Source organism: Podospora pseudopauciseta, chromosome 1 (genome assembly GCF_035222475.1).
Source record: "Podospora pseudopauciseta strain CBS 411.78 chromosome 1, whole genome shotgun sequence".
NCBI classification, from domain to species: domain Eukaryota; kingdom Fungi; phylum Ascomycota; class Sordariomycetes; order Sordariales; family Podosporaceae; genus Podospora; species Podospora pseudopauciseta.
In genome coordinates, this window is record NC_085892.1 from 1,023,485 (window position 1) to 1,040,985 (window position 17,501).

At 52.9% G+C, this 17,501-nt stretch overlaps 3 protein-coding genes across 3 annotated transcripts; 1 reads left to right on the forward strand and 2 right to left on the reverse strand.

Moving 5' to 3' along the window:
• Positions 1-531: 531 nt before the first annotated feature.
• Positions 532-7,092, forward strand: RPO21 (DNA-directed RNA polymerase II subunit RPB1). The gene is made up of 3 exons (XM_062906821.1): positions 532-1,415; positions 1,472-6,360; positions 6,422-7,092. Exons 1-3 carry the CDS (start codon positions 1,059-1,061, stop codon positions 6,447-6,449), a joined length of 5,274 nt encoding a protein of 1,757 aa, XP_062769708.1. The 5' UTR covers positions 532-1,058; the 3' UTR covers positions 6,450-7,092.
• Positions 7,093-7,461: 369 nt separating this feature from the next.
• Positions 7,462-9,926, reverse strand: QC763_102653 (uncharacterized protein). Its single transcript, XM_062906822.1, has 4 exons — positions 9,428-9,926; positions 9,034-9,165; positions 8,554-8,966; positions 7,462-8,293 (listed from the first exon to the last, which is right to left on the reverse strand). The coding sequence occupies exons 1-4, from the start codon at positions 9,515-9,517 to the stop codon at positions 8,242-8,244; spliced, it is 687 nt and encodes a 228-aa protein (XP_062769709.1). The 5' UTR covers positions 9,518-9,926; the 3' UTR covers positions 7,462-8,241.
• Positions 9,927-11,413: 1,487 nt separating this feature from the next.
• Positions 11,414-11,805, reverse strand: QC763_102656 (uncharacterized protein; the record flags this gene model as incomplete). The annotated part of the gene is made up of 2 exons (XM_062906823.1): positions 11,414-11,561; positions 11,669-11,805. 2 exons carry the CDS (start codon positions 11,803-11,805, stop codon positions 11,414-11,416), a joined length of 285 nt encoding a protein of 94 aa, XP_062769710.1.
• Positions 11,806-17,501: the final 5,696 nt, after the last annotated feature.

Consider the following 17,501-nt stretch of genomic DNA (forward strand, 5'->3'; position numbering starts at 1 on the left):
TGACAATCCCTACCTTTTGGCCGTCTCATGGTTGTGGTAACCTTTGGTGTGGCTGAATGAAGGCGTAACTAAAACATGGTCGTCTGAGTGTGCTCAAACCGGTACTCGGTTGAACACGAGCAGATGGCGCCTCATAGTGCAATGCCATACCACCGACCCCATCCACATTCTTGGCTACGGGGGTTGATAAAGTGATTGTCTGCTCGACCGCGTCATGGAAGTGATATATATGCTGCGGGTCTAGGTTTGGAGACTGATGTCCCAAAAGTCACTGGGCAGGCAGCTGTGGTGGGTGACACGCACAGCGACCTTGAGGGTACCTGTTGCATGGGGAGCGCTGTGGTGGCGGTTGATGGGTGGTTTCGGAGCCGGCCAAGTCGCCAGCTGGTATCCCACAGTTCACTTGCTGGGCCCTGGTAGGTGCGTGCGCTGTGGTGGTTGCTCCTCCGCGGAAAAGTGGGCCCGTCCTCAAAGTGGGCTAGTTGTTGCCTCCTTCCCGCGTCGCTTTGTCCGTCAAGTCGAACTTTTCAGAAGCAAGCGGCGCCATCCGCTTCTTTTCCAAACCACCACTCAACAACCATCACGACCGCCATCGCGGAACGCGTCAACCTCCCCCGATTCTTGTCGCCTGCAGCCATCGGCAAGCCGACAACACGTGTTGAACGCGGTTTAACGACTTTTCTTCGACTCTCCTTCGACTTGCGGCGCAAACTGGAGGCACTGAGCTTGTGATCATCGCTCCGTTGGGGCCGCTGGCCTGTGGACAGCGCAGTGGAGGATACCATCGACTTTGCAATCGCAAAACTCATCCCTCGGCGACCGATCCATCAAAAATCCCGTCTTTGCCCGTCGTTCTCTTCCTTTACTTCGCTCGACGTCGACTTTTTTCACCGACTTTTGCGCGCGCGCAGCCCTATCGCGACCCGCCGCGTCTTTGCCAGGCTCTCTGGTCCTTCGACTACCGGCTGCTTGGACGACTCCTCCTTAATTAGCCCACCCGCCTTGCTTTTCCCCCATTCACCAAATCACGAAATACTTGAGCTCTTACAGCTTTCATCATGGCGAACCTTATCTTCGCTCACTCGAGCGCGCCGCTCCGGACAATTCAGGAGATCCAGTTTGGTCTGCTGTCGCCGGATGAAATCAAGGCCATGAGCGTAGCCCACATCGTCTATCCTGAGACTATGGATGAGACGAGAACCAAGCCACGCGATGGTGGTCTCAACGACCCTCTACTCGGCTCAGTAGACCGACAATTCAAATGCAAGACATGTACCGAAAACATGTCAGAGTGCCCAGGGCATTTCGGACACATCGAACTGGCCCGCCCAGTCTACCATCCAGGATTCATCAAACGGACAAAGAAATTGCTGGAAATCGTCTGCCATAACTGTAGCAAGGTTTTGGCTGATAGAGTTCGTGCATTCTGAATTCGGGATTATCCATTGTGCTTGTGCTAACGCCTTCATAGAGTGATCCTGCTTACGCCGCGGCTATGAAGATTCGCGACCCCAAAACTCGCTTCAAGCGTGTGTGGGACATCTGCAAAGCGAAGCGCGTTTGCGATAACCTTGCGCCGCAGAAACCCGAAGATGGCTCGTATGATCCCAACGCGGGCCCAGCTGATGGTGGTCACGGAGGTTGCGGCAATACCCAGCCCGTTGTGCGTCAGCAGGCTCTGACTCTGTATGCCATGGTCGAGCACAAGGACGACGAAGGTGTGAAGACCAAGGAGAAGAAGGTTCTTACACCCGAGATGACTCTCAACATCTTCCGTCGCATGTCAGAGGACGAGATGGTCGATATCGGTCTCAACATTTCCCAAGCCCGTCCCGAGTGGATGATCATCACAGTTCTTCCCGTGCCCCCGCCGCCAGTGCGTCCTAGCATTTCTATGGACGGTACTGGCACCGGTATGCGCAACGAAGACGATTTAACGTACAAACTTGGCGATATCATTCGCGCCAACGGCAACGTCAGACAGGCCATCTCAGAAGGCTCTCCCCAGCACATCATCACGGATTATGAGAATCTTCTCCAGTACCATGTCGCCACCTATATGGACAACGACATTGCTGGTCAGCCGCAAGCTCTGCAAAAGAGCGGCCGTCCAGTGAAAGCCATCCGCGCGCGTCTCAAGGGCAAAGAAGGTCGTCTGAGAGGTAACTTAATGGGAAAGCGAGTCGACTTCTCGGCCCGTACTGTCATCACGGGTGATGCCAACATTTCTCTGGATGAAGTCGGTGTCCCACGCAGCATTGCCCGCACCCTCACCTTCCCCGAGACTGTCACTCCCTACAACATTGAGAAGCTGACCGGCTATGTCAAAAATGGGCCGAACGAACATCCCGGTGCCAAGTACGTAATCAGGTCGGACGGGACGCGCATCGATCTTCGCCATCACAAGCGTGCGGGAGCTCTGCAGCTGGAGTACGGGTGGAAAGTCGAGCGTCATTTGATCGACGGTGACTTTATCATCTTCAACCGTCAGCCCTCTCTCCACAAGGAGTCCATGATGGGTCACAGAGTGCGCGTCATGCCCTACTCTACTTTCCGCCTGAATTTGTCCGTCACATCGCCTTACAACGCCGATTTCGACGGTGATGAAATGAACTTGCACGTTCCGCAGACCGAGGAGACACGTGCTGAAGTCAAGGAGCTGTGCATGGTTCCTCTCAACATCGTCTCTCCCCAGCGTAACGGCCCGCTCATGGGTATCGTCCAGGATACACTGGCCGGCGTATACAAGCTCACTCGTCGCGACACCTTCCTCACCAAAGAACAGGTGATGGATGTCATGATGTGGGTCCCAGACTGGGATGGAGTCATTCCCCTTCCTGCTATCTGGAAGCCTAGGCCCCGGTGGACTGGCAAGCAGATCATCAGCATGGTGATTCCCAGCATTATCAACCTTGCCATGGGTGCCGATGGCGAAGAGAGGGACGCCCCGCTTAAGGATGAGGGTCTTCTGATTCAGCAAGGTCAGCTCATCTACGGCTTGCTCACCAAGAAGAGTGTCGGTGCTGCTGGAGGCGGCATCATTCATCTGTGCTACAATGAGTTGGGCCCCTCCGGTGCCATGGACTTCTTGAACGGGTGCCAAAGAGTTGTCAACTATTGGCTTCTCCACTGCGGCCACAGCATTGGTATCGGTGACACCATTCCCGATGACAAGACCATTGAGCTCATTGAAAAGCACATCAATGATGAGAAGGCCGTGGTCGCCAAGCTTACCAAGATGGCCACTGAAAACCAGCTCGAGGCTCTCCCGGGTATGAACGTCCGTGAGACGTTCGAGAACAAGGTGTCGGCTGCCTTGAATACGGCTCGTGACAAGGCCGGTACGTCTACCGAGAAGAGTTTGAAGGATCTCAACAACGCCGTCACCATGGCTCGTTCGGGTTCCAAGGGCTCTTCCATCAATATCTCCCAAATGACAGCGTTGGTCGGCCAGCAGATTGTCGAAGGAAAGCGCATTCCCTTCGGCTTCAAATACCGCACCCTCCCTCATTTCACCAAGGATGATTACTCCCCCGAGGCTCGCGGTTTCGTCGAGAACTCGTATCTCCGTGGCTTGACTCCTTCGGAATTTTTCTTCCACGCCATGGCTGGTAGAGAAGGTTTGATCGATACTGCAGTCAAGACAGCCGAGACTGGTTACATTCAGCGTCGCTTGGTCAAGGCTCTTGAAGACGCTGAGGCGCATTACGATGGTACGGTGCGCAACTCGCTGGGTGATATCATTCAGTTCGTGTACGGTGAGGATGGCCTTGATGGTATTGCCATTGAAAAGCAAAAGGTCGACCACATGAACTTGAACAACGCCAAGTTCGACAAGCGCTTCCGTCTCGACGTGATGGACGAAACAAGCTCTGCTGCCGCTCTGGACGCCCTGGAATATGGCCGAGAGATGGTCAGCGATCCTGCCGTCCAGTCGCTTTTGGATGAGGAATATGAGCAGCTTCTTGCCGACCGGAAGCAAGTCCGTGAAATCAACCGCAAGAAGAAGGACGATGATAGCATGCAGCTGCCTCTTAACATTGGCCGTATTATTGATACTGCCAAGAAGCTCTTCAAGGTTGACAGTACCCAGCGCAGCGACCTGACGCCCAAGGATGTCATTCCTGCTGTGCAGGCCTTGCTTGCTCGCATGGTGGTAGTTAGAGGCGAGGATGAATTGTCCAAAGAAGCTGATTACAACGCCACCATTCTCTTCAAGATTCAGATTCGCTCTCGTCTTGCGTTCAAGCGCCTGGCTGTTGAGCAGCGGCTCAACAAGCTCGCCTTCGACCATGTTCTTGGTGAGCTCGAAAACCGTTGGTCCCGGTCCATGGTCTCTCCTGGTGAGATGGTTGGCGTGTTGGCTGCCCAGTCCATTGGTGAGCCTGCCACCCAGATGACGTTGAACACCTTCCATTTCGCCGGTGTTTCTTCTAAGAACGTCACCCTCGGTGTACCGCGTCTCAAGGAAATCCTCAACGTTGCCAAGGACATCAAGACTCCGTCCATGGTTGTCTACCTTGACAAGGAGAGAGCTACGCAAGAAGACGCCAAGTCGATGCGTAACTTGGTTGAACACACCAGTCTGAGATCCGTCACAGCCATGACTGAGATCTACTACGACCCCGATATCACTTCCACTGTCATCCCCGAGGATTTCGATCTCGTCGAGTCCTACTTCCTTATTCCCGACACCTCTGACTCGCAGCCCATCGATAGTCAATCCCGCTGGCTACTCAGAATCATGCTCGATCGTCAAAAGATGCTTGATAAGGGCTTGCGTGTGGAGGATGTTGCCGCTGCTATCAAACAGGAGTACAAGAAGGATGTCGCGGTTATTTTCAGTGACAACAACGCCGAGGAGATGGTTGTTCGTATCCGGGTCATTCGTCAAAACGATGACAAGGATGCTGACGGTAACACTATCATCGAGGATGACGTTATGCTGAAGCGTCTGGAGAAGCATTTGCTTGATTCTTGTACCCTCCGTGGCGTTGAAGGCATCGAGCGTGCTTTCCTGAACAAGACCGCCAGATTGCTCGAACTCCCCGACGGATCGCAAACGGCCAACAAGGACAAGGAGCCAGCCTGCGAGGAGTGGTATCTTGATACCCAGGGTACGGCCCTTAGAGAGGTCTTGACGGTTGAGGGTGTTGACACTACTCGCACCTACACCAACGACTTGTACCAGGTTGTTGATGTGTTTGGAATCGAAGCTGCTCGCTCGGCTCTCATGGCTGAGTTGACGCAAGTGCTTGCCTTCGACGGTTCCTATGTCAACCATCGCCATTTGGCTCTATTGGTCGATGTCATGACCTATCGCGGCAGCATTGCTGCCGTTACTCGTCATGGTATCAATCGCGCTGATACTGGTGCGCTCATGCGTTGCTCTTTCGAGGAGACTGTCGAGATTCTTCTCGAAGCCGCTGCGGTTGGTGAGCTTGACGACTGCCGCGGTATTTCCGAGAACGTCATGCTTGGTCAGATGGCGCCCATGGGTACTGGTCACTTTGAGGTTCTTCTCGACCCCAAGATGCTGGAGACTGTCATCTCTGATAACTCTCGCATGGGTCTCATGGCTGGCATGACCATCAAGGGTAACCAGCTTGAGGGTGCCGCGACCCCCTACGACACAGGCTCACCTATGGCTGATAACGGCTACCTTGGCGGGTCTTACTCCCCAACCATGGGTAACTTCTCCCCTATTGTGGGCAATGAATCTGGTGGCCCGCCTGGGTTCGCATCTGAATACGGTGGTGGTGGGTATGGTTCCAGCTCGGTCAACCCGTATGCTACAAGCCCTGGGCGACCTACGAGTCCCTTCACTACCTCCCCGACGTCGCCTTTCAGCTACGGTTACTCCCCGACGTCGCCTGCTGCTGGGTATTCCCCCACCTCTCCGCTCATCGACGCCGGTGGTCGGTTTGCTTCGAGCCCTCAGTTCAGCCCGTCCTCGCCGTCTTTCTCGCCAACGTCGCCTATGCTTCGTCCTGGGAGCCCAACAAGCCCCAGCTACAGCCCGACTTCGCCGAGCTATTCTCCTGCGTCTCCGGCTGCCACCCGTCACTACTCCCCGACATCGCCCGCGCAGTTCCAGTCACCGACCTCGCCGTCGTACTCGCCGACGAGTCCGAGCTACAGCCCAGCGTCCCCTGCGTTCCAGGCCACGTCGCCATCATACTCGCCGGCGTCGCCCAACTGGTCGCCCACGTCGCCAGATGCTTACTCGCCGACAAGCCCCACCTTCCAGCGCTCTCCCGGGCAGCAAATGTCTCCAACCAGCCCTGGCTATTCACCAACGTCTCCTAGCTTCTCTCCCAGAACGCCGGGTCGCGCCGCGGGAAGTGGTGGTGATCAATAGTATGTTTTTTTCTTGCCAACAATCACATTCATATCGGGATGCTAACAATACACTTTTCAGCTCGCCTACCTCCCCCACGAATGACTGAGTTCACACTCTAACATTCCAACCGGCTGAGCAAGACACGCTTAGGCACCATCTCGGGCACAGGTCTGCCTCGAGATTCGGAGAGAACGCATGGCGAGAGGAAACGAAAAAAAAGAGAAAAAAGGGGGCGCGGTTCATCTGCATTATTTTCTTGCGCTACCCTTTCTTTTCTCGCGTTGTGTTTGTTGCTACTATTAATTGTATTTTTTTTTGGCGATATATATGGGAAAGCGCGTAGAGTTCGTCATTCAGCTCTTTTTTCTTCAGTTTCGGTTCGCGTTTGGCTTTTATACCGTTACACATCACGCGCGCAACAAACGAACTCCCATCACCGCCGCCATTGCTTGTTTAGATTATCAGGCGTGGGGCCTATGGGAAGGGAGGAAGGGTATGAAAAAAGAAGGGGAGGGGGGTACATATACTGAGATTGCTTGTTTTTTGCTCGGAGGGAATGGGATGGATGGATGGGAGGCGGGTTGGGGAAGGGAGGGGATATTGGTGATGAACTTGGGTGGCTGTGTAGTAATGATCATTTTGTATCATCAAAATCAATCAAGGGGGAAAACATGACAAATTTTACTTACTGTTTTGTTGGTGAATTAGTAAAAAGTTGAACCCAAAAAAAAATAGGTGTTTGTAGGCAACTATCAGGTGTTTGTTTTGATGGCTGTGGTACAAATATGGTGTGTGGTGTGTGGTGGTCGAGTTGGGCAGTGATGATGACTGAGCTTTGTGGTGCAGCCGTGGCGGGTTATTTGCGGCCGCGAGTGTGGTGGTGGTGGTGGTGGTGGCGTCGATGAGAAAGACAGTCTTGTGCTGATGTGTATAAGTTGATAGGTTGGATGGAAGAGGTTGTTTTTCTTGCACAGCCTTTTTTCTTTCCGGTGGTTCCCTATCAGGCAGACATACATAAGGTATACAGCATATGGAGTCCAAACATCGTACAACAACACTCACAGTAGCAGCAACAACAATAACAACAACAACAACAACAACAACAACAACAGGCAATTACAGTTATGCATAGACTTTTAAAAAAATAAAAAAAATGGAGTTGATGCCTATCTGAGCCGTATGTAATTGAAGTGATGTGGGTGAGGCTGTGGAAAAACCACCACCCCATCGATATATTGAGTTTCTGGCACAGTCAAAAGTCATATGCACGTCTGTCGGCCAGGTACTCCCTGAATACAGGCTCTGTATTCAGGTAGGAACCCTGGTTGCCTTGTCGTCGTCCCAATCCAAGCATGCCCGTTTCTTGACTCACCAACGTTTCGATGCAAGCATGCGCGCACGATTCTCAACTGGGCACTTCTTCATCGAGGATGGCCAAAACGGAGGTCGGCTGTGCAATGGTGTGTCTCTAGTGTCAACCCCCATCCATGACGCTTCATCAGCACTACTGTGGAACACTCCATCACTGTCGTGTCTACTCGAGACGACATCCACACTGCGCCATGCTCAGTATCGCTTCCCAACCCCCATCCGTTCAGCCCTATGCCCCCTTTTCTTGTCTTCACTATCTGCCCGTTCGGGGCAAAGAATCTGCAGTTGGACCGTAAACATCACTAATTACCGCTTACGCGTGGAGCACATCCGGGCAGTGCTCTGCTGTTCATCATCGCTTCAGCGTAGACTAGCACCAACTGATATTGAAACTTGTGGAGCATCTGCAGTGACGGCCCGGACGGCAACGCAAGTAGCGTGGTGCGCGAGTGACCTTTGATCATGTATTCAGGACCACTTCTGCACATAGCCCAGACGATCAAGTGGATCACCCTGATTTCTTCATCTCAGAGCCCCTTGAAACTCATGGCAAGGAAAATGCAGTTGCAGTCACGGTACCTGCTTCTCCATCAGCCTTGTCGACGTCACTTGGTTTGAAAGGCTGACCAATAGGGCGAACCAGTGGCTTCTCCTCCTGTGATCACGGCTCCTGATTTCCAAGATAGGGGTAGCCCAGCAGGTGAGAGAGGAGGTGATAACACAGCAGCTGGCTGCTACATTGCCCCCCACGATGTGAGATCACTCACAGAATACCTTCTGCGGCCGCTCAGACGTGTAGATGATCTGACCTTTGTCGATATTCAATAGAGTCAGGTTACTCCGTCACAGGAGAGCCGATATCCAGCCCTGTGATTTGCCGGCCCGTATAGACTCTTTGCACGCAGGTGCGAGCCGGTGGCACCTTGGGTAAGGAGCGGATGCACGAGAAGCACCTGATGCGGAACCTGATCTGGCCCGTGGCTATGCTCTGGTCGTCGACGGCGATCAGATCAGTGGATAGCCAAGTCGTAACCAACGGGAGGGCGTCTTCTGAAACAAGACGACGGGCATATCGGAAGCTCTCCGGGCCCCAAGAACACTCGGTACGGGAGAGGAGTGGAGTCATCTCATTGCTGTTCATCATGGAATGGTCCGGTGTTACTATGGCGGAGGCTGAGCATTCACCTCTTGACGAGGTCGTGGGTATGGGGTTGGTGTGCCTGGAACGACGGTCATTGTAATGTATGAGCTCCTAATTCTTCCACCCTCACTGGTCGATATTAGCTTGGCCCTACATGATCTTGAGAGTGGAGTCTTACTTCCTGGAAAGGGGATCGATGGAGGTTCCCTCCTCCCACCATAGTGTGGAAGGGGAGGAGGGTGGCAAGTCTTGGTATTGTGATTCCCTTCCTTGGTGGGGATGGTATGGTGCGCTGCATGCCCGACACAGTCTAGAGGAAGCAGCATACCTGCAGAAACCTGAGTCAGTCATCGATCTCGCGAGGGAATGGCCAAGGCAACCAGGCATGCAAAGAGGTAGATCATAGGGACGAATAGAGGACGGCCAAGGGTGAAAGAAGAGACCCAGCCGCGTGGGTAGGATTCAATGTACGTCGGCGGGGCAGTGGCCAATTTGAGAAGATTGTATAGTCCGTCATGGGTTCTCGGTGGACAGATGAACGAGGCATGAGACAATATGGACGGGTCACTGACCTGAAACGGCTGAGGTAGCCTCGTGGGTGCTAATAGTTGACTTGGTGGTGCCGTGGCATACCGGAGACATCGTGATTGGTCAATGGACATTAAGAATTCATTTGACTATGCCGGATCAGCAATTGGGCTGGTCTTGGTGCCGACATCCCTTTTCAGAATTTGGTGAGGAAGAGGCTCAAGTGGAGTTGTAGAAAAGTGGTTGTGCTGTGATATGGTGCTCAGCCTTGCGTTTTGTGACGCGTTGTGACCGTGGCCGCATTGGCAGAGACCTAGCTCGCACAGCCTCATTAGAACCTGTAAGAAGAATGATGTAGAAACAGAAAGTAAGCAGGCAAATGATAATGATGAAGAGAAAATTTCGGTCTTTGCCGGGTGAGCACAAGATGGTGTACCCAAATATGATGAGGTTTAGAAGCGTGGTGAAGGAAGTGGTGGTGGTGGTGGTCGTCGTTGACGTTTGACAGAAGACAAGACGTCGTTTGCTCAAGTGCAGCCGGGGGCCAAAATGTCTCAGCCAATTGCTGTCGGCCGCCGTGCAGATGAAAGCAGGGGAGTGAGAAATGTGGTGCTCACTGGTAGGAAATTGCATGTATTGGGGCACTACTGCAGTGCACGAGCCACTGATCCAAGCTGTCGGTAACAAATCATATCTGGGCATGGCTGCCTACCCTGTCTAGATTCAATGTTGCATCATCGTGGTGGCTGTGAACCTGAAAGGGGAGAGCGAACGCATCGAATATTCCATATCCAGTTAACAAGAAGCCAAATATGCGGCCATGTCGAGATAGAATCAAGGATACCCTCAGTCTATTCAGGCCCAAAATGTAGCCATAGGAGCAGTCCTCCAGAGCGTGTGTCATCTATCACTTATTCAAATAGACTGGCTGCCTCTCGGCCGATAGCAAGGCAGGTTCCTCTCCAGATAATCAAATCCATTTCAGTGATCGGCCTGAGCGGTTTCATGCCTCGGGAACCAGCGAAGGAGGCCCGACAACCGGCAGGCAAAGCAGCTGGCAGGCATGGAGCTGGTGTTGGTGACAGCGCAGGAGAGCGGCATTCAGCATCGGTAGCGTCGTGGCTTTGCTTTGCGGGTTTGCAGTTCAACCGTGTCCCTTTCATGGCATACATATCAAAACATTTGCTGCATCTCGCAGTACTATGTAGATGCCAAAGCACTTTGGTGAGGGGGAAATCGAACGATTACCCTAGGGAAGCATGGAAAGTGGGGCCGGATGCCCTTGTCGCTTGCGGCACGCAACGTCCAAGTCGATCGCCCTGTTTCCCCACAGGGCCCGTTGACGCCCCCGCAGACCCTTTCAGGGAAGCCGATTGGACACAAGATCTACAGATCAACTGAGCCACTCGCGCTTAACAAACATGGCCGCCTCTTGTGCTCTGTGTGAATTGGGCCAGTAAGAGAGCCAGCAGCTCTTTCCGTCGCTTGTTACATGCCCGCTAATTCTAGATGGTGCACGGCAACGAGCTTCTATTTGTCAACACCAACCGCAGAGTGTCAACGCGAGAGCCGCGAAGGCGAGCTTCTTGCCATGGACGACAAGCATGGTCAGGGGCCGCCCCGAGGTCTTTGCGTTTTCCACTTGCTCTGTTGAACTGGTGTGTTGGCTCCGGTGATGAGATATCGTGCGTGTACGAGAGCAACGAAGACACGCCAGCGCAACCTGAGTCGGGGAGTTAGGCGTGAGACGTCGGGCAGAGGCTTGTTGCTTCCGTCGGACAACCTTGTTTTCGGCCATTTTTCTCGGCAGTCGCAGGAGGACGACAGCATGTCGTGTACCACTGGGGACTTTCCATGGCATCTGTTCTCTTGCATCTGTATCCCGTTTTGGAGAGCCAAGGATCGTCCACCTGTGTGGGTATGACGGCATGGGATAGGTGGTGTAAGTCGCTGTGTTTATGAATAGCTCTGAACCCTTGCATCTCGTGATTCTGCTCTTTGCCGATTCGTAGCGAAGCGTTGCATGTACTTCATGGGGCATCTTTCCAACGAAAGGCGATAAAGGTATTTTTGGCCCTTGTGAATGTTTGGTATGATTGATGCCAAATGCATGTTACACAACGCTCTGTTACACCTGGTTGGTCAGGGCCCGCATCGATAGCTATCCTGAAAATTTCCCTGCTATTGATCCTAGCAACCGAATGCAAGCTTCGAGAAATCCAAGACCCCCAAAGTTCACAAACCTGGTCGGAGCGAGAGCAAACAAATTGGAAGGGGGGGGTTACTGCAGGGGACCTAACAATGTTTCTGGTGCTAGGGAAATCCCGGTGTGAACAGGGATATCTCCAAGGTATCTCGCACCGTTGATTTCGCGTTTCGAACACATGCTGAGCCATGACGGCATCTGCAAAGTCCACCGCATCTTGTCACAGCAAAAAGCTGGCCAGGCGCGGCTTTTCACGCTTGTTCGGGAGCCGGTGCCCGTCTCTGCTGGCGTTTGAAGCGTTAGACTTTTTCTGTCTTACCAAGCCATGCTGCCGCAAGACCGTTGCCTTCTCGTATTCTGTCGGCTCCCACAGTTCCTCCCAACGGCGGCGGGAAGTCAAGTGCCACCATGTCGTTCGTGTCTGCGTGGGCGATCATGCTCGCATGTATCCAGCGGAGGATACATGTAGCATAGGAATGAAGTTGGTGCCGAATCGGATGATATGGCGGCAGAGTGATGCTAGGTTAACGGTCTACCGGAACGGGCCAAACCGGTGAGCTTGGCAAGCGGACGGCACCGTGTAAGTTGACGGCATGGAGATGGGGGGACGGCGATGAGGGGCAAGAGGGAGAGAGAACGGTCGTTGCGGCTGATGGAGCTACCCCACAGTCGAGATCTCAGCGACACACACAGTGACTGGGAGCTCCCTGTCTGTGGATGACTAATTGGGCTTAGCGGTCCCACCTGTAAGGCCGTGATAAGCTTCCAAATTTTTGTGTCGGTCCCACTTGAATTGCCCACGTCTTTGCACGGACCAGTAGATTGACCCCTTGAGCATGTGTTTTGATGCGCCTCTCGCTCATGTGATGTTCGCTGTCTGCGTCCGTCCGAAGCCATGCCACGCTATGCCAGGCACACGACATCCCCTTTGCGGTGGAAGCCCTCTGGTTGGCTGGCGCAAAACAGCGGGAAAGAGGCAAAGACGGAGAGCAAAGAAAAAAAGGGTGGGTTCACAGGGAAGACGAAGCCCCAGCATGTCCCGAGTCCTGGTTACCCCCTTTTTCCCTCGCACCCGCTGGCGTTGCTGTGTTTCGTTCAGTCAGCGTCGAACAGAAGAGCTGTAAAAATCCCGCGGCGGAGAATAGGGGTTACAAATGCCAAACAATGGGACCCCAAACAGCAGCTGGAGTTCCGGGCGTTGGAACACCAAGTTTTTCCAATCTGCCTGAGCTGTTCCGGTGATGCGCACGTGTTTTGTAGAGAAAAGAGAAGAAAGCACGAAACGGTCAAACAAACAATCGGAGAGTTTGAACTATGCGCGTGTCCGGCCGTTGTGTGATACCCGTCGGAAGTGTCAAAGTTGTCAAGCAACGGAAAGCCACCGCAACTGTCGTCAGAATCTTCAAAGACACTCCGTTGCCGGAGTGGTTGATGTTTTAGAGAAGAAAAGAAGGGGGTGTAATGCTCGTACTTTTTCGTCCATGTGGAACTGGGCGACGTAAGCTGTCGAGGGTGTCACCGAGACTAGATTGGTTGTAGTCAGCAAATCCAACGTTGCCGCATCAAGGCAGGCCAAAAGGTTCAAGATGTAGGTTGCTGCTAGAGGCCTGTTGCAAAGTCATGTGGGGGAACAACAGGGGTTGCGACGAGGAAGATATCATTTATGCGTGCCAGCACTTGCTGTCTGGGTGTGTTGATTATTGTTATATCTGAGCAATATCAGCTCCACGAATTGACCAATGATTCTTCACAACAGGTCAAACAGTCGTGATTAGGCTTGACAAGGTATTAGGCAGGGCTGACATGGGGGGCACAAGTTCGGCAGCGGGCCGTGAGGGTCCAAATACTTTGTTAGTTCAGGGGTTGGTTCCTTCGGGGCGGTTGTTGGTGCCACCTTCTGTATGCTGCGAGCTGGCATGTTTTCTGAGTGCCTCGTGAGATCAGTATACAATTTCAAGAACAGAAAGGTAAGCAAAAAGACCATGGTATAATCGTGCGGGTGTACTACGAAGAATGTCGGAGAAATATATAACAGACAACAAAGATCCCAGGTAAGAAACCGCGAACAAAAGAAAAACAAAACGGCAGAAGAGCCACGAAAGTAAACAGACATCCTCCTCCTTCCAAACACACAGTGCCAGCCCTCTAATCGAAGTCCAGGCCCAAGACACGATGGTACCAATTCCGTCCCTTGGGCCCAGAGCCATTATATCACTCCACCTTTAATGGTGATTACCCCGAGCCAGAGTATTCTTTGCTTCTCTCCCTCACGGAAAAAATGTACAGGTTCCATGGCCATGATGCCGTTTGCAAGTATGTCGCTGTCGGTCGATATCGGTTCGCCGGCCAGCTCCTTGCGGATATCGAGGCAAAGATGTTAAAGCCCTGCAAATGTGCGAACGAGTTCTGGTTAGCATTTTCACAAGCTGATGACAAGTGATCGTACCGAAAATTACTAACGACACATGCTCTTCAAGCAGCTATCGCAATAGCCGTCAATCTCGTGCGGAACCTCCCTGACACCCCCAGGGCAACCTCCACCTTGCGCTCTGCACTCGGCGGTGTGCGACATCTCGCTCGTGGGGGCGTGATAGCACCCTCGGTATCTCCAGGTAATCATCTGGCAGCACATATTGTTGTTTGTGGGTGTGTCGTGCGGAGGTTGGGAGGATTTGTGGAAAGAAGTTGAGCTGTAGACGGTTTTGATGTCGAGTAAATGTAGAGGCAGTGGTGTGAACGGCAGGATGATAGAGCGCGGAGTGATGCTGATAAAGGGAATAGAAACTTTGAGAGGACGTTGGCGCCCTTTTATGTTCTCGCTAGAGATGGGATGCCTACATACTTCGAACTTTCGATGTTCGCCGTTGAGCCTCTTGAAAGATCACCAGGGATATGTGGGTGTCATCGGCAGTGAGGTCGAACTAGCTCATTGACCAACTGTTGGCAGCGATGGTTACGCAGGGAGATGAAATCAGGTGGGTGGTGCTGTTGGTCGATAATCTTGAATGGCTCAGGCTCTACCCGTGGCCAGATTGCGGGAGAAAACGTCACTACCACCTATTGCGGGACAGAGGAGCGGGAGAAGGCGATGGGGCAGGGAAGAGAGAAAGTACATCTGTGTATCAAAGACTTGAGAAGTAGAGTCTGCCAGGTACCTCTGCCGGGTGTATATGCCGCAACACCGTTGGCAAGGGTGCAGGGTGTTGCAATAGAAAAGACCTGGGCCTATCAGGTATACATCTGGGGAACCCTCCTTCCAGGGCTGGCAACGGCTAAGGTGTCTAGACACCCCGTGTACCAACCAGAAATGTGTCTCCCACCCCCCCCACCCCTCAACGACGAACTGATCCCCATCAACAGTGCGAGAACAATCAGCCCTGTGGCCACTGCTGGTGACAATTGTCGGCATCAACTGTAGAGGTGCGTTGCGCCGTCAGGGTGCTGTAAGTCATCTCGGGTTATGTCCGAACGACGCCTGTACAAGTTGCAAACTCGATCTTCCTCTGCCGTAACGTCCCACACTTGAGAATGGCGGCCGCACACGAGGACCTCGGGGCCTGCCAAGGAGTAACGTAACGGGAGACGGAAGCGTGAGGAGCTTTTTCCCTTTGAGACGAACGCATGTTTGCGAACTAGCGGGGAAGCGCAGCATGGCTCCTGTTGAGACGGAAACCCACAGTAGCCCAGCAGAAACACGACCATAGGAAAAATATGGGGAGTTAGGGATAAGAGCGTAAGGGTTAAGCTGCGGGAGATGATGGTCCACGACAAGCCACCAAGCCGCATACAAGCATGGAAGACTGTTCCGGTGCTCCAAGACTACTGATATTGATGGAGAAGTTAGCCGCATTGGGTAGGAGGCCCAACAACTATCTTCTTTCTCCAGAGATACTCTGTGTCTCTCCAATCTTTGCGGTTTGGGAGGTGGCGCGCACTTGCTTGAGGTCACCTTGTCATTCGGGTACTTTTCACTAGGATCTTCAGTATCAGCAGATACCGGTTTGAAACTTCACATATTTGACGTCCCGATCAAGGTACCTGCAGCTGGTGTTAACCGAGTTGGTATCTAACCTGGGAGCCATGGAGGTTGAGGTTGAGGCTGAGGATGAAGGCTGCATGAACAGCGACCGCAACCCTGCATATCGCGGATCCCCGGTTGCAATCACCAGCGAGGTGAAGAAGTGAGTCGATGCCTGCTGCGAGGCTGTCATAGGACAGATTCAAGACCAGCATTTGCAGCTTCGTTCGGTGTCGCGGCACTTGAGGACTGGGGGCGAGGTGTCGGTGTCTAAAGCAGAACAGGCGAAGATAAGTGACATTGTGAAAAGAGACAAAGGAATTTGGCCATTGGCATTGCGGTGTTTGCTCTTCATCTTCTGGCGTGGTTGCTATGACGGGAATTGGGTAAGGAGCATCGGAAGAAACACCAAAAATAAGAGCGGAAGCCAGTGTCTGGATGGTAGAGAAGCAGTCCAAAGAAATCTGCACACACAGGCCCCAGTTCCACCCAATAACCAGGGCCCTTCTTTTTTTGATTGACGCACCGATTTGGGACGCCGTGCTTTCCTGTTGTGTTCCCACGTCAAAGCCTCTCTGTGTATCGCATGCAGGAGCTCCCGACTTCCTTCATCAACAACAAGCTAGATAAACCTTCCTTTTTGGTTGATTTTCAAGAAACTGGCGTGGCCCCACTTGAGTAACTTTGTACCCACAGTTTATTCTTGCAAGGGGTGAGGCCGCCCCCAAACACCCTCCTTGATTCAAAATTCCCGGGTCGGTGATAAAAAGTGGGGGCTGACTTGGCTGACGCTTTTAAACAGTCTGATGGAAAGCCTGGTGCGGCCAGGTCTGCGGCCGGCCCTCTCGTTCTTTCCGGTGTCTCTCACGGCAACCCTGGCATCACGCTTGGTCGTCAAAGTCGGCCGAGATGCTTGACACAGCCTTTTCATCCATCCTGACTGGAGTCCTAACCGGCCGTGTTCTCCGGCTCAATTACCGCCAAGCTCGCCGGTTGGGATCGACCCATCTATGCCATCACCCAGAGTGCCCCTGAAGGCCGCCATTCGTCTTCCCTGATGTTTCTCGAACATGTGAAGACGGGTCAATGGTATGCGACCTGGTTGATCTGAAACCTTCAACCTCAGTTTTGGCGGAGGCCCATTCCAGCTCCCGGGAGACGAACAGCACTGGATACTGCGAGCTCAGTCATGACCCCTATTTCCCCTGATCCGAACCGGGCTAACCGAGACACATCCAGATGTGGGACATATGCGGCATTGGGATGAAATTTGATGGAGCTACTCGGTCTGTTTTTGCCTAGTCTTGCAAACATATGGCAGAGCGGGCTTGTTCTGCATTCTTCACTGCCATGAGCACAATGTGTTGCTCCTCGATGGGGGTCTCCCTGAGATGTGGGATATCAGTCACGACTGACCGGAGCTATTTCCGCAAATACTCCAAAAATCTTTTAGGCGCACATAGGAGATCATTTGCGATATCAAGGCCGCTGGCATGCATGCTCTCCATCTTCTTGGCGACTGAAACAGGTAATGTTGCCATGGAGCATATGGCACTTTCCCACCACACAGGGCCCATCAAATGCACGAACGGTCTGCATAAGGTCACCAGACTGTGTCCTTGTCTGAGAGGGAAGAATTTCTGGTTGTTGGGAGACCGTCGTACTCTGGCGGTTCTCGCGATTATGCTTACGATTCCGGCTTTCTGCCAATCATGGCTGTATTTAAGCGCCAGTACCGAATTGCTGGTAAGCACTCCCAGAGGTCAGTCCTTCGTCTCAGTGACGAGTCACTGCAGCCCATATCGCCACAGACTGGATGGACTAACGCCTCAAGGGTCTACATCCGTTGTCTAACAGACTCTCCCTTACTCTTTCGGAAGCCATTGGCCTGACC